Raw genomic sequence first — 15,633 nt, 5'->3', positions numbered from 1 at the left:
CTGATCAGTCACAATCAGACACACTGTAGTTTATCTCAAACATAGTGATGGCATTTTGATCTTCTTTGAAAATGAAGGACAACAATCAACCAAGCTAATCTATACCTTGATGTCTGGTGATTTTAAGGCCAGGTTGGACCCTGGGGCAAACGAAGGCAAAGGATAATATGGCAAAAAATATTTTTGGAAAAAAGTGATTCAAGATCAAGAATAAAAGAGAACAAAGCTTTATGGAATTGAGAGACTCATTTTTATTTTTTCTTCAAAAAGAAAGCTCAAAGATTTTTGGAATATTGAACAGTAAAGAGCATCACCAAAAAATGAAAATAGAATATCTTAATATATAAAAAATCATAAATCTGGAATGAGAAAGGACCTCAGAAATTATATAGCCCATCTCTCATTACAAATCAAGAAACTGAAGTCCAGGGAAGCCTATGCTCACACAGGTATACATATTAGAACATAATTTGAGCCTTGGTCCTCTTGATTCCCAAGAAAGTATTATTTTCACTGTACCATATTCCCTCTAATGTTGGTTACTATCTTGGGAACAATATTAGATTTAGTTTTCTAGGTAAGCCATTTGAGAAATAGCTAGAGAAAACACCACAATAGATTTCAAATTGTACCAAAAAGTATAAAGATGAGAGGAATTACATGGTATAGTGGGGAAGACATTAGATTTGAAATTAGAAAAACTGATCTCTACCAGTTAAAATAGCACTCAAATGAATTGAATTTAAATAACCTTGACCTATCTCTTACTACTAAAAGAAGTTAATGACTGAAGCACTTTCAGCAGCATCTTAAAAATCTTGGACAACAGGAAAAGAACTGCAGAACTAGAAAAGGGCACGTGGTATTCCTGTTAAAAAGAGCAAGAGAATAAAGCCAACAAATTATGAGATAATGATTATGACACTGATACCTGGAGAAAATCTAGAATATATAAACAAAAACAAAGTGAACAGTTAGAATATGAATATAACTAGCATGAGGACTTACATGGCTTCATGAAAATCAAAAACAAGTCATGCTTTAAACTTAGTTTGTTTTTTGATTAGAATGCTAGAGATCAAGATATTGCTACAATCATAGCTTACCTAGTTATTTTTCTTTTTTTAGCAAAGAATTTAATTAATTATTTTATGCTAATCTTTTGGAAAAGATGGGGTGATATAGTTCTATTAGATAGATTTGGAATGAGTTGAATAGTCAAATACAAACAGTTGTTATTGGTTCCATGTTATTCCAGAAGAACATCAATAGAGTCACTTAGAGATATACACTTAAGTCTTCTGTTGTTTCACATATTTGCCAATACCGTGAATAATGATATAATTTGCTTAACAACTTTGCAGATGACAAAAAGTTAGAAGGGATGGATAAACTAACATTCTGGATTTCAAAAACAGAATCCAAGAAGAAGAAAATTGGGTTTCATTTATTGAGATGAAATTTAATAGGGATCAAGTCCCACACCTAGAATTCAAAAAATTAACTTCATAAATACAAGAATAGGGAGGCAAGGCTGGACAGCAGTTCATCTAGAAAAGGTCTAGATATTTTTGTGGTTTGCAAGGATAATGTGAGTCAACAATGTGATATGGTGGCCAAAAAAACTGATGTGATCTCAAGCTGCAATTAAGGGAATAACTTCCAGGAAAAGGAAAGGGATAAATTCCCAGTGAACTCTGCCTCAATCAGGTCACATTTAGAGTATTGTGTTCAGTTATGGGCATCACACATTTTGGAAAAGATGCTTATAAGCTGGAGAGTAGCCAGAGGGGGGCAACCCAAAAGATGAAGAACCTTATATGAACTTAAGGTTCCTGTGGTTTGCAAGGATGTGAGTCAACAATGTGATATGGTGGCCAAAAAAAATGAGGTGATCTCAAGCTGCAATTAAGGAAATAACTTCCAGGAGAAACTGGCTAAGGAAGGCTCAAGGACAGGGGTTATTAACCTGGGGTCTATGGACTGTTAAAGAAAATGATAACTGCATTTCGGTATAAATGGATTCCTTTCTAGTCCTATTTAAAAATATTCTAAGAAAAGATCCACAATTTTCACCAAATTACCGAAAGGGTCCAGATCATAATAAGAGTTGAGAATTCCTAATTTACAGGTAACCCAATAGCTGTTTTCAAGAATACAGAGGGATTATTATGTAAAAAAGGGACTAACCTTGTTCTGTTTGGATACAAAAGGGCAGAGACAAGAACAAAGGGTAAAAATTACAAGGGAGCAAATGTCAGGAAAAAATTTTTCATAGTCCAAACTATATACAAGTGGAACAGACTTCTGTAGAATGTGGCATATTACCTCTCACTGGACATCTTGGAGCAAAGAAAGGTAAGGTAATTTTTTAAGCAAAAGGCTGGCCAGGTATATTGTACTAAAGATTATTTTTTGTTTTATGTATTGGATGAGGTGACAAATTACAACCCTTCCCTCTAAAATTCTTTAATTCTCTGAATATCACAATCAGTGAAATTGTATATCCATCTATATCTAAAAAAAGTGAATTTACTGAAATTTTATCCAGAGTAGGACAGAACAACATGCAATTTTATTAGATGTACTTTTTATTAATATTTTTATTCTCAAGTCTACTTAAAATCTTATGCCTCTGACAGGTATGACAATATTTTTGAGCCTTACTTTCTTGTGTTAGATATCACAATTATAAAATGCAAAAAAGGTTTTATTTACTAAGATTCAAATTTTTAATAAAAAAATAAAATGAAAGATTTTGAGAACCTTAACAATTGGTAAATCACTGATTCCAACATTTTGTTCATTCTTATAAGTCATTTAAATGTGCCTAAGATAAATCAAAGATTTATTTGAAATTTGAAAGATACAGGAAAGATAAAAAAGAATTTTTTCATATTATATATATATATAATCATTTATTGACTTTATAAAATTATAAATCCAAGTAGAAATAGGTCAAAACTAAGTAAAAGCTTCTACAGACCCTGCTCTAGCATCTCATAGTGGCAAGGAAGTGAGTTTCCTGACCCTGAGATCCCAAAGATTATGCCAACAGAATATAGCAAGTCCCACTAAGCTGAGCAAGCTTCAATTTTATACATATTTTAAAAACCTACCATTTGTCTGTAAGCTGTGTGTGCATGCTCTTGACTGAATGATAATACTAGACATGTGATTTATACTTATCTGCATCTATTAAACAACCAAACAATAGCTTAAGAAAGATAATTTTTAAAAGATTCTTGTCCATGAGCAGTTCAATTTCATTTATTTTAAGTCAAATATTAACTGTTCAAATGTCCCCAGTATTTACTGAATGTGTTAATAGCTCTATTCTTGCTTCATTTAGTTGCTTGATTACATTTATTCTGTTAACAGCAAGGTTGATTATACTCTATTATCTGCCCTGATTTGATTACATAAGCAGTATTATGTTTGGATGTGGGTGACATATTTCCCAAAGAATTTTGCAAGTTAGAGCATATTCAGAGGAGGGGGACCAGCATGAGGAGGAAATATAAAAGTTCAAAGGTGAAAAGAACTGGGAATGTTTAGCAAAGATCTCAAGGGGACCTGATGGCTGTTTGTCATGTGGAGGAGACATGGACTTTATTCTTCTTATGGCAGAACTAGAAGAGATGGGTAGAAGCTGCAGAGTGACTGATTTATGAAGAAAAACTTTCTAACAATTGGACAGTTGGACTGAAAATGAGGTTAGCTGCCTCAAGAAATTGTGAGTTCCCCATGGCTGGAAGTCTTCAGAGTTTGAATGACCACTTGTCAGAGATATCATAAAAGGAATTTCTGAACAAGTGTCCATAGGACTAGGAGGCCTTGAATGGCTCAACACCAAGATGCTAGGATTCTATGATCCTGCATTATTCAGCACATTACAAAACATATTGTTGATTCCTGTTCACTATTTAAGCCAGTTCCCTTTGTGACCAGCAAGAACTGGCTGACCTGGCTACAAAATGAAATCATTTGCCAGAGCAAATCTTACTTACGCACATACTGATTGAACTCATGACCTTATTAGCCCTGTACTAAACAGCAAAAAAACAAAAAACAAAAAAAACCCATGTTTAGGTTAGAAGATACAAAAGGAACAAGTTTTCATGCCTTAAACTTTCCTCTAAAGCTGTTGAGTTGTAGTGATTTGATAGTATTCTTTTTTAAACTAATAAAACATGTCAAATCCTATCATAGAAAACTCCTAGCTATTATTTTAATTCATAATGGAACTCGGACTGAATGTTGGTTGAAATTTACAACCACTGAATGGAGGTTTGAAAATTTTTCTATTATGCAAGATTTTATTGAACTGTTTTTGTTATAATGGCATTGTATCCCAAAATACATCTTGAATGTATAATACCTTCCAAATTTTAATTGCCTATATAAATGTACAAATTTCTTATATGACACAATTCATATATAAATTAATAGATTTCTAACATGACACAATTCCAAAATAGATCTAGTGGCTCTCTCAGGAAATACTATGACCCATATCAGATTCCTAGGAGTAAGTAAATATTGGTAGGGAGAACAAATTAAAACTGGGTCTGGGATGGTTAGACTATATTTACTAATAACAAAGATTCTGAAGGAAGAACTAGGCTTTTCTGCAGGTATTTGCCCCAGGGAGAGTTCCCCATTTATTTATCTATTCCCAAATGGTTATCTTGGTACCAAATACCAAATATCTTTGGCAAAGGGCAACTTTGTTACTCTCCACCTAGAGGAAGGATATACAAGTTGAAGAACACTTTGTTAGCTAAGATAAGGATAAACAAATGAATGAAATACTTCTCAAAGATACAGGGCAAAATTTACCCCAAAGGGAGAAGAGGTCTTATTTATTGATAATTATATGTCTAGTATCTGAGGACAGTTAGGTGGTGTAGTGGATAGAGCTGGGTCTGGAGTCAGGAAGACTCATGTTCCTAAATTCAAATCCAGCTTCAGACACTTACTGTGTGACCCTGGGCAAGTCATTTACCCCTGTTTTCCTTAGTTTCCTCATCTGTAAAATGAGCTGGAGAAAGAAACAGCAAACCATTCCAGTATTTTTGTAAAGAAAACCCCCAAAGGGAGTCATGAAGAGTCAAACAAGACTGAAAAACAACCAAACAACAAAACTATATTGCCTAACTTGACAGTCTTTTGCATTCATAGTCACCATTTAGATGATTCCTGTTTGTCCTTTCCAGTGGCTTCCATATACACAATTTTAAAATTTCCTTTTCCAATTTCACAATCATTTCGTAAATATCTACTAAATGCATGTCAGTTTACAAGACCCACTAATAGAAATAGAAAAAACAAAAAGAAAAATCAAAAAACTGATAACCATCCCTGGTCTCAAGGAGCTAACATTCTACTTTTTTTTTTAAAGAACTCAAGTTCTAGCATGAAGTTCAATTTCTTTATATGTGATGTGCAAACTCCAAATTTACAATGGATTTTTTGGTGACATTTACTTTCTCCTTGAAGAATACCGTTGCATTGCATTTATAACTTTCCATATTATTTAGTCTCAGAGAACACATGTGTGAGTTATTTGACTTTTCAGGAAATCATGCAAGTTCTTTCACAGAGCTTTTAATTTTTTTGCATATAAAACTTTGCATGAAACTGTTTTCAAAACTCATGTTTTGGAATTCAAATTGCACTCCCCCAAAATTAGTCATTCTTTTCATCCAATAAGTTTGTAAATGTGATACTTAAATGGAAAGGAGCCAAAAGCCTATAGTAGTATTCCTGAGGAAAATCTAAGCAGCTGTGGCTGTGTAATTCAAAACCTCTGAAAAGTCTGCTGCAGTACTTGCCCTGCGTTATTTTAACATGAAGACTGGATGCAGACAGTTCTCCAAAGGATCCCCTTCCCCACCGCATGAAAAAAAGAAGTAAAAGACAAACCTGAGTACAACCTGAAAGGTCCAAATCGGTGATCTTGTGGCATCCTTTATTTAAACTCAGGTACAGTAAACCTTTCTCTGTGAAATTTCTGCAATAAGCCAAACTAAGTTTCTGTAAGTTGGGGAAAGATCTGAAAAGAAAAACCAGAGAAAGAATAGACAAGAGGAGGGAATGGTCACTATGGTTCGTTACAGAAATTATATTTAAGCTGTTTGCTTGCATTTTTCTTAGCATACTGTGACTGAGTCAGTATGATTGTTAACTGGACATCCTCTTTTGGGATGTTAAGCAATTTCATTTGGGCAGGGATTAGGTAGATCTAGAGAAGACGTCTTTCCATGCTAAAGAAACTAAGAATAGCAGTAAAATTTCAGAACTATTTGTCACTGGGGTTAGAGTTAGTAACAGATCAAAATCTCTCAAAGGAGACTAAATTAAGAGAATTAAATTAAGAGAACTAATTTTAAAAAGTCTAATGAGTATGTATGCATATTTTTGGAAAACTAGAATATTTTTAAAAACAAAATTGCAAGATGTGTTCTCTTGTCTTATTCTAGTTTTTATCTGTGGGAAATCAAAATTAGCATTCCAATAAGGTATTCAAAGAAAAATAAGTGTGCAAAAAACAAATATTCTTTAAAATTTCAGTTGATAAACTACCATTGCATTAGACTGCAATTACAAAGACTCATTTGACTTAAAAAGTATATTGGTAAAAAACAATTAAAAAATGAATCCAGAATCATAGTGGTGTTGGAGGTGGGAGACATTTAGAACAATTTCCTCCTTTCACATTTGGGAAAACTGAGGACCATAGGGACCATAGAAGACTTCTCAAGGTGACTCATCTAACTGGTGGCAGAAATGGAACTAGAACCAGATCTACTGGATCAGTTTCCATGGCTCTTTCCAAGCCGTAAGTAGTTATTAAAAAGGAATCTTAAAAGTTAGCTTTAAAGTGAAAAAAAATCTATTTTAAATGAATGTTTACCTTTTATAGTAACTATCAACCGTTTTCAGCACCAAACTTAGAAAAATGCTAATGTATTATGATTAAATGAGCTTAAAATAGTATACTGAAAATGATCTAAAGTGGATATGATAAAAATAAGAAAATACATCATATACTATGAATTCTGAAAATTGAAACAGAGAAGTTATAGCCATGCCACAATGACCAAAATGAAGGCTTCCAAAGAGATGAAATGTAATTAGAATGTGTCTATACTACAGTGCTCTTTGAGCTTTCAGTTTCAGGACAGTCTTTTGGCAATTTTTCCAAGCCAGCCCAAAACATTTCAAAAAAGTGCAAGAACTCCCACTACTGACAACTTTTAAGGAAGAGAAATAAGTCATTGTTATGGAAACTAATAACATGAGTTTGTAATTGACAACACTGCAGAGCAAAATTAAAGAACAAAAAAAAAGGAGGCTGGGGGAAATGGTTGTAAAAAAAATCCAGAAGACTTAATTTCATATTCAAGAAAAAGATAAAACACATACGTATTTAATCATTTTATTTCCTATAATTTGAAACACACATGTCTATGTGACACAGATTTCTCCACTCATGCTAAATTTTTTGGACAAAACATGATTTTTCTCTCTGCCTGCAGCTTGTATTCAAAACATATGATGAAACATTTTAGTAACTTTAATATTGTTCTGACTCAGATCAACAGCTCACTAAGGAGATGAGATAGTATTAGCAGAAACAATCCAAGCCACTCTCCCTGCTCAAAGCTGTTGATAAAAATCACTTCATCTTCTCTAATCCTGAAAGTGAGCTGGGATAATACAATTTTCTTCCACCTATACTCAGATTTTCAGACTAGTTAAACCTACAGAAGGATATCCAACAACAGGAAATATTAAGCAAATCAAATTCCAAGGAAATAATATAGGGCTTTTACAAAGACAGTAAGGGGATAGATAGCCAAGGAACACTTCAGTATTTTGCCCAACACTATTTCTTTGTTTCCATATTATGAGTCAAATCTACCTTTTCCAAGATGGAAATCTAATATGGTTAAAAGGTTGCACTTCCATAGACTGAATAATTACCAGCCTAATAAGACTATCAATAGCTTATCTTCATAATGGAAAACCATAAGTATTGAAAACCACAGTGTTTCAGTCCTCTTGAACATTTGTCTCTTTTATATATTTCCAGAGGAAATGATTGTTGGAAGTTTATAGTTCCTTATGGTGGAAAAAATATCAGTTGACAGTGAAATCTCACTTGGCAAATTTTAAGTACCACTGCTATGTTTCATTCTGAATTTTGGCACAGAAATATGTCCCCAGCTAAGCAAGATCTGATAACTCAGCTTTAAATGCTGAGACCATTCATATAATCTTATTTCTGACTTGTTTTGTTTATATTTATACTTTATATTTCTTTTCCCACTTACCTACTTTCTTTTGGAATTTTTAGCCTCTCATTTTAATATTATTAATTTTTTGCTTCTATCATATACAAAATGTTATCATTCTTTTGGAAACTTTGATGGGCATCTTGAAGTAAGATTTAAGGATTCTTAGCATACAAGGCAGCTACTACTGTAAGGAATGTGGAATTACATTTTTTTTTTTAGGTTTTTGCAAGGCAAACGGGGTTAAGTGGCTTGCCCAAGGCCACACAACTAGGTAATTATTGAGTGTCCGAGACCAGATTTGAACCCAGGTACTCCTGACTCTAGGGCTGGTGCTTTATCCACTACGCCACCTAGCTGCCCGTTGGAATTACATTTTTAAATGAAGTTTTACTTATCTGTGATCAGACTCAGTTTCTAATGTAATTCACAAAATGAAACATCTAAGAAAAATATAGGCAGTAGTTAGGCCTCTCACAGCCAATCTGCTCTTTGTAATAGTCAAATCAAATCATCTATTATTCATTCACTACTTTTATCATGAAGGAAATGAAATAGATAGAAAACTCCTTGTTTTTGTTTTGGTTTTAGATTTTTCAAGGCAATGGAGTTAAGTGGCTTGCCCAAGGCTTCATGGCTAGGTAATTATTAAGTGTCTGAGGTTGAATTTGAACTCAGGTCCTCCTGGCTTCAAGGCCAAGTGCTCTATCCACTACGCCACCTAGCCACCCCAAAAACTCCTTGTCAATGGGGAATTAATCATATACCTGCTAAGACAGAAACTGATACAAAAAAAACAACTAGCAAATGTAGAATACACAAGCTAAAATAAGTGTCATTGAGATAAGTAAAAGCTTAATGGGATTTAAGGTATGTAGGATTTGGATGGAATGAGTGCAATGCAAACAGGCAGATACTCCAGGTGAGAGCAGGGCAGAACAAGCTGTAAAAGATGTGTGGGTGACAATAAGAAAAGTACTCTGATGAACTCAGTGGAGGATTTATATAAGAAAATAGTATATGATAAGGTTGGATAGGCTTTGTGGAGTTTATGACGGGTCCTAAATACTAGACTGAACTAATCACTCAGGTGGTAGTGAGTAAGAGTAGATTCTTCATGGGAAACTGATGTGATGAAAACAGTGTTCAAGGTAGATTAATTTGATGTGAGTAAGATGAATTTAAGGGGAGAGGACTTGGTATCAGAGAGAGTAAATTAGGTATGAAGTGAAATGGACTCTGGTAGTGAAATTTAAGAGATGGATAAATTCAAGAGTCATTTCTAAGTAGATTGAGAAGACAGTCATTGACAAAATGCACAAAACAAAGAAAAAACATTCAGCAGTTTTTGGCCAAGATGATTGTGGAGAATATTAGTGCAGTTAAGAGAAAGGAAAATGAGAAAAGAAAGACTTCATAGAGGTAGAAGGTGTCAAATTAAGTACTGGATTTTATGAATTCAAGTGGAAAAGTCATAAATACAACTAAAAATATGAAGCTGAAGTTCTATATAAAGTTATCCACATAGAAGTAATGGTTTCTAACTGAGAAGATGGGAAAGGACTCAGGAAATAAATGAAGGATAATAATGCAAGTTTCCATTTATATGATGCTTTGAAATTTACATTTTACACATTTGATCTCATTTGATCCTCATTATAACCCTGTGTGAGAGTTGCTCTTTTTATCTTCATTAAACGGATGAGGGAGTTGAAGCTGAGAAAAGCCCAGCTACTTGCACAGGATCATAGAATCCTGCAAGAAGTGCCTGAATCTGGAGTCAAACTCAGATCTTCCTGAAAATGTGTCATTGTGCCACCTGCCTGCCTCAAGAGAAGGGACCTGAGGACACGGATGCTCATAGTTAAGGGAGTTAGCAGGGAATGTGATGGCGTGGTGAGAAAGAGAACCAGGAGAAGTTAGAATAAAGAGAAAGCTGGAAAGGCCAGTTTCCTAAAGGAGGGGATGATTCATCAAAGAGAGCAGAAGACGACTAAGTATAACATTTTACATGTAGCAGAAACTCAAATGTTTGCTGAATAAGCTGGAATCATTGATTTTGGGTAAGATGAGTGACAATGAAGGAAACTGATTAGACAAAAGTGTTACCAAGCCCTATGACACAGAATTCAAAACATAATTGAAAGTGACTCTAGTAAAGTGGGTAAAATGTCATACCAATAGGAAGACGGGGAGATAGTGGCACTAAAGAGAACCATTAAAATCAGGTTGCAGGGGATTAAAGAAGTGGATTGTGGAACAACAAAGAAAGGAGATTGGAAATAAATATTTTCCTAGAATCAATGTAATTCCAGAAAGCTTGAGCAAGTACAAGTGTTTGGGAAATGGAGCAAAATGTTGTATTAAAAAGTCTTAGTAATGATATTCCTATGTGAAGCCCTGAGAAAAGGAGGGCTTAATTCTCCTCAAAATAATTAAGTACGTTGTAGAATAATAGGAAAACACAGGAAAAGAAAGAAAGGGAAAAGAGTATGCCTCTAAGTAGTATACTTTTTATCATGTGTGCAGGAAATCAATGTTCACTCTTTTTTCCCCTAAGACATCATCTTTATCTCAGAATTGTCTCAACATGAACAAGTAGGAAGTAAAAAAGATTTATCTCTTTCTGGCATCATTTTTTGGCCTTTCTTGAGTGGATATGTGTTACAGTCCCCTCTGGTGAAGGCTATCGATCCCTTCTCAGAAGACTGTTTTAAAATGCACAAAATAAAATACATGTAGGATTATAAAGAAAACCAATCATAATAAATTACCAGTTAATGAAATATTATAAAAGGAAATTCATGGGGGCCAAGTTAAATAATCTCTGTTCTTTGATTTTATGAAGAGTTCCTGAAATCCAATTTTCTATGAAATGCTTTATTGAAAGGAACTATATAGAGAATATTCTTGTAAAAGCTTGTTTTTCGGGGTGGCTAGGTGGCGCAGTGGGGTGGCTAGGTGGCACAGTGAATAGAGCACCGGCCTTGGAGTCAGGAGTACCTGGGTTCAAATCTGACCTCAGACACTTAATAATTGCCTAGCCATGTGGCCTTGGGCAAGCCACTTAACCCCATTGCCTTGAAAAATCTCAAAAAAAAAATTCATGTTTATCTAATATGAATAAGTATTCTTCATTCACCTCTTTTGTTCATTTAGCTTTTCATACATTTGAATTTTACAAGTTTATAATTAAAGAAAGCTGTAATGTAGGATTTTTTTTTCAAATCATTCCTGTACTTCCATAGAAGAAGTTTCCATTATCTTCTCTGCAACTTAGTATCTTAGTATCATCTGGGGAAATGATAGATATGTTGACTTCCCAAGGTCACACAACTAATGTGTACCAGAAGCAGAATTTGAACATGGCCAGCTCTAGTCACTATACTATACTTACTTTTAGCTGTATGCTGAATTCTATGCCACAGCATTTAGGTCATGTTGTCTAATTAGTATAACTATTTCAATATCCTCAGGGTACTCATAAGAAGTCAAAGGCAGCTTCACTTAGAGAGAGGATTTTGTATTTTCCTTTGTATATTAATTAAATCTATCCAAGCAAGAATTTTTTTAACTTAACATAATACCTACATTCAACAGACAATTTTGGTATGGCAATGAGAATGCTAATACAGATCCTATACATGACCCTCTTCTCAATGTATCAGGGGACACAGAGATGAAGAATATGTGACTGCTTGGGCTAAGGAGTGTCAGTGTAGGAAGGGAGAGAAAAACCTGAATTCAAGATCTAATGCAAAGTAGAACATAACAAGTGCCACCAAAGAGGAGCAGACAAAGAGCCCTAAGGGTTCTGGGATGGAAAAACTCACCTAAAGCTAATGAAAAACAGGAGTAACCATCATAGGAAAAGCACAAGTCTTAAAAGATTAATCTGTAGTATTTCATGAATTTGAGGGTTGGGGTAGGAGGGCATAATATAAGCAAAGCCACCTAACTAGGAAAATATGAAGCAAGTTTGGGGAATAATGAGTGACCTGGTTTGACCAGAGCATAAGGGATTGTGGAAGAGTGAATTATAGCCAGATTGTGGATAGCCTTGAATGCCATCTTAAAGAGTCATTGAAAGCTTCTGAACACAAGTATGCTGTGATTGGAACTACGTTTTAGGAAAATTAATATGGCAGGAGTATATATGAAGTATAATGGAAGTTGATAGACCAGTTAGAAGGTTATTGTCAAAATCTACATGAAAGGTACTGAGAGCATGATGGTAAGGAAAAGAAAAGTATATGATAAATGTGATAAAAGGATGTTGCATGGATAGAATCAACAGGGCATGGAAATGAATTTAATGGTGAGGCTCAAGGCAAAGGGAGGAATAAAAGACAACTGCTAAACTTTGAGCACTAACACCATTCAAAGTGGCAGAAGGATCAGGAGGAGGAGCAGAGTTTTTGCCTGTTTCTTGGGAATTCAGCTTTAGATATTGTGTAAGTAGAAATGTCTAGTGGGTAACTGCAAATGTATGTCTTAGGTGATGATAGAGACAAGATATAAACTGAGAAGTCTACAGAGAAGTAATAGTGGGAGCAGTGGGACAGGATAAGATCATCAGTTCAATTCAACAATATTTATTAAGGACCAACAAGAGGAAAAAAGGTTATTTAAAAGGCAAAAGAAAAGGTAACAATTCCCACTAAATACTGAAAGATGGATTAAATGAGATTTAACATTTACATCAAACCCTATTATTGTTCTAAATAGTCCAGGAAAATTATCTACATAATTTGCCTTGAGGGAGGGACTGAGATGAAATTTAGGAATGAACATTTAAATTGACTTGCTTCCTTTATGCTTTCTTTTCTCAATCGTTTTCTGGAAGAAATATTGACAAATTGTAATTTGTCCAAAAAAATAGAAGAGAAGAGATTGGCTAGGATACTACGTTACTCCTGAAAAATTAAGACCTGGATATGTATTTATTGTTTATGACTGCTTCACTTTTTTTTCCCCCTTTTTGAACCAGACCTGTGGTATGAGGAACTAACTTACAGACAAGTAAACTCCCTCTTCCAATGCAGGTCCTCACCTCTGCAATTCACAATCTTAAGAGAGTTGTCTGGGCCACTAAGAAGTGAAGGATATCCCGGGTCATGTACCCAGTTTGTAGCAGAATGGGAGTTGAACTAGGTCTCCCAGACTCCTGGGTTGACTTTCCCCTATCCATTATGCCAACTGACTCTCATGTAAGATTCATTAAATGTATTTTTAAAAACTTATGGAACAAATAACATCTAGGAGAAAAAAGTATTTCTTTAAATATAAAGGTTAATAAAAAATTACGCTTTCCTATAGGAATCAGGCATTCTTCTATATTACATCTCATCGTCCATTATTCTTTCTGTAAAATCTTAAAAATACCATATTTTAAACACACATATAAAACCCTTTCTGAAATTTTTTCACATCTTCAGAAACCCCAGAGAAGTTATTTCTATAAAATTGTATCCAAAAATTAAAGAATGATTTTTCTGATCACAATAAAAATTAAGTCAGGAACATAATTCATCCTCAAATTAAGTTCTTTGGAAAGTCTTTTCATCATCATAAAGATAAATGACTACTTGTCAATTGCTCAGAAAAACCCATAGGAATCCTTAATGTCTTATTTTAAATTTAGTGAGAGGATGAAGTTTCAGAAAATTGATTTTTGTTTCTACTGATTTAAGGAACTATAAGTCTTACCTCTCTCCTCAGAAATGGAAAAATATTGCAAGTATATATCAGCTTCCCCAAAATAGCTGTTTCAAACCTTTCTTGCTTTCTTTAAGATCTCAAATTCACTCATCCCTTCTCTGATTATAAGGCAATGATTCTGTCTCCTTATTTACTGAGGAGATTGAAAAGCCTGATGTGAAATGTCTCATTTCTTTTCTTCACACCTCAACATATCTTTTTAAAAATAATATTTTATTTCCCCTATTACATGTAAAAACACTTTTTAACATTCTTTTTTTTTTAGTTTTGAGTTCCAAATTCTATTCTTCCCTTCCTCTTCTCCCCCTTTCATCAGATGGTAAATCATACCTTCCTGTTCTCCTATCTAAGAAGCAGAGTTGTCTTTTCTCCTCTCTAAATTTCTACCTTGGAATATTTAGAACAATGCAATTCATAGTGTCTAGTTATCACCCAGCCCATCAAAAAATAAGATTGTAATTAAGATTTTTTTCTCATAGACATTTTTTGGACTTGGGAATAAAGTGGAGAGGCATATCATCAAGGTTCCATATCGAAACTTATATAAAAATAGTTTCATATGCTAGACTTAAAGTTTTCCAGAAAAATAGATATATCATGTCTCTTAAAAGTCCATTCTTAAATTCTGTAATCTTACATTCAAGGTACTCTTTTAATCTCTAATTCGAATTCTCCCCATAGTTCTCATTAATCTTTCTAGACTTGTTATTCAAATGAAGAACTGAATATTATAAATTGGTAATTTTGTCAATTGCTAGTGGTTTCTCTCTATCAAACCTAGGTGAAAATGCAGGCATAAAACTTTACCCATAATTATGCATGAAATGATCAACCACTATTGACTGAAGAGTGGACAAAGGTAGGGAGAACTGAGATTTTGTAAAAAGAAGGAAGTCCAGACTGATGAATATGCCACATGCAAATAAGTCAAAGGGGGTGACTGACTGCCTTATAATATAAAGCTTTGTTTTCTCTCAAAATATTCAGGATAAATCCCTTATTTTTAAATGAAAGTGGATGCATTAATGAATTTAATGTCACCTGTTCTTAGTAACCTAATTCAGGGAGGGGGAAAATTACCTTGATAGTAGTCTTAGTGTTTTATTAGTAATAAAGGTATGAGCTACATTCAGATGGGTAAGAGCTGTGCAGCCTTCTGATACACCTTTCATTATGTCATCCTGAGGAGAAGCAAACAAAAACAAATATCAAAATCCAATATGATCAGGGCGGCTAGGTGGTGTAGTGGATAAAGCACCAGCCTTGGAGTCAGGAGTACCTGGGTTCAAATCCAGTCTCAGACACTTAATAATTACCTTGCTGTGTGGCCTTGGGCAAGCCACTTAACCCCATTTGCCTTGCAAAAAAACTAAAAAAAATCTAATATGATCCATAGTCTATAGTTCCTAAGAAAACATATATTTATAGACTTGGCAAAAAACCAAATAATTATTATATAATCACATCAAACTTGATAAAAACACATTGAATGCATTAACTTGTTCAATCCTTACTGCTCTGAGATAGTTATTGTAGATTTTATTATTCCCATTTTGATAAGGTGGTTCAGTGCATAGACCACCAAACCTGAAATTAGGAAATCTCATCT

At 34.2% G+C, this 15,633-nt stretch overlaps 2 protein-coding genes across 2 annotated transcripts in view; one reads left to right on the top strand and one right to left on the bottom strand.

Moving 5' to 3' along the window:
- Positions 1 to 15,633, bottom strand: part of FBXL13 (F-box and leucine rich repeat protein 13) — a 265,142-nt gene that overhangs the window by 128,519 nt on the left and 120,990 nt on the right. The window contains exons 7-8 of the mRNA XM_074195296.1: positions 15,105 to 15,205; positions 5,929 to 6,058 (exon numbers count right to left, since the gene is read on the bottom strand). Coding sequence (XP_074051397.1) covers positions 5,929 to 6,058; positions 15,105 to 15,205 — 231 coding nt within the window. The remainder of the gene's footprint in view (positions 1 to 5,928; positions 6,059 to 15,104; positions 15,206 to 15,633) is intronic.
- The window catches only part of LRRC17 (leucine rich repeat containing 17), a 49,325-nt gene continuing 39,456 nt past the window's right edge, over positions 5,765 to 15,633 (top strand). The window contains exon 1 of the mRNA XM_074194001.1: positions 5,765 to 5,988. The gene's annotated coding sequence lies outside the window, so the exon portion shown is untranslated. The remainder of the gene's footprint in view (positions 5,989 to 15,633) is intronic.

The sequence above is a fragment of the Macrotis lagotis genome, chromosome 7 (genome assembly GCF_037893015.1).
Source record: "Macrotis lagotis isolate mMagLag1 chromosome 7, bilby.v1.9.chrom.fasta, whole genome shotgun sequence".
Classification (NCBI taxonomy): domain Eukaryota; kingdom Metazoa; phylum Chordata; class Mammalia; order Peramelemorphia; family Peramelidae; genus Macrotis; species Macrotis lagotis.
Note: the sequence above shows the minus strand (reverse complement) of the source record. Positions and strands in the feature narration are given on the sequence as shown.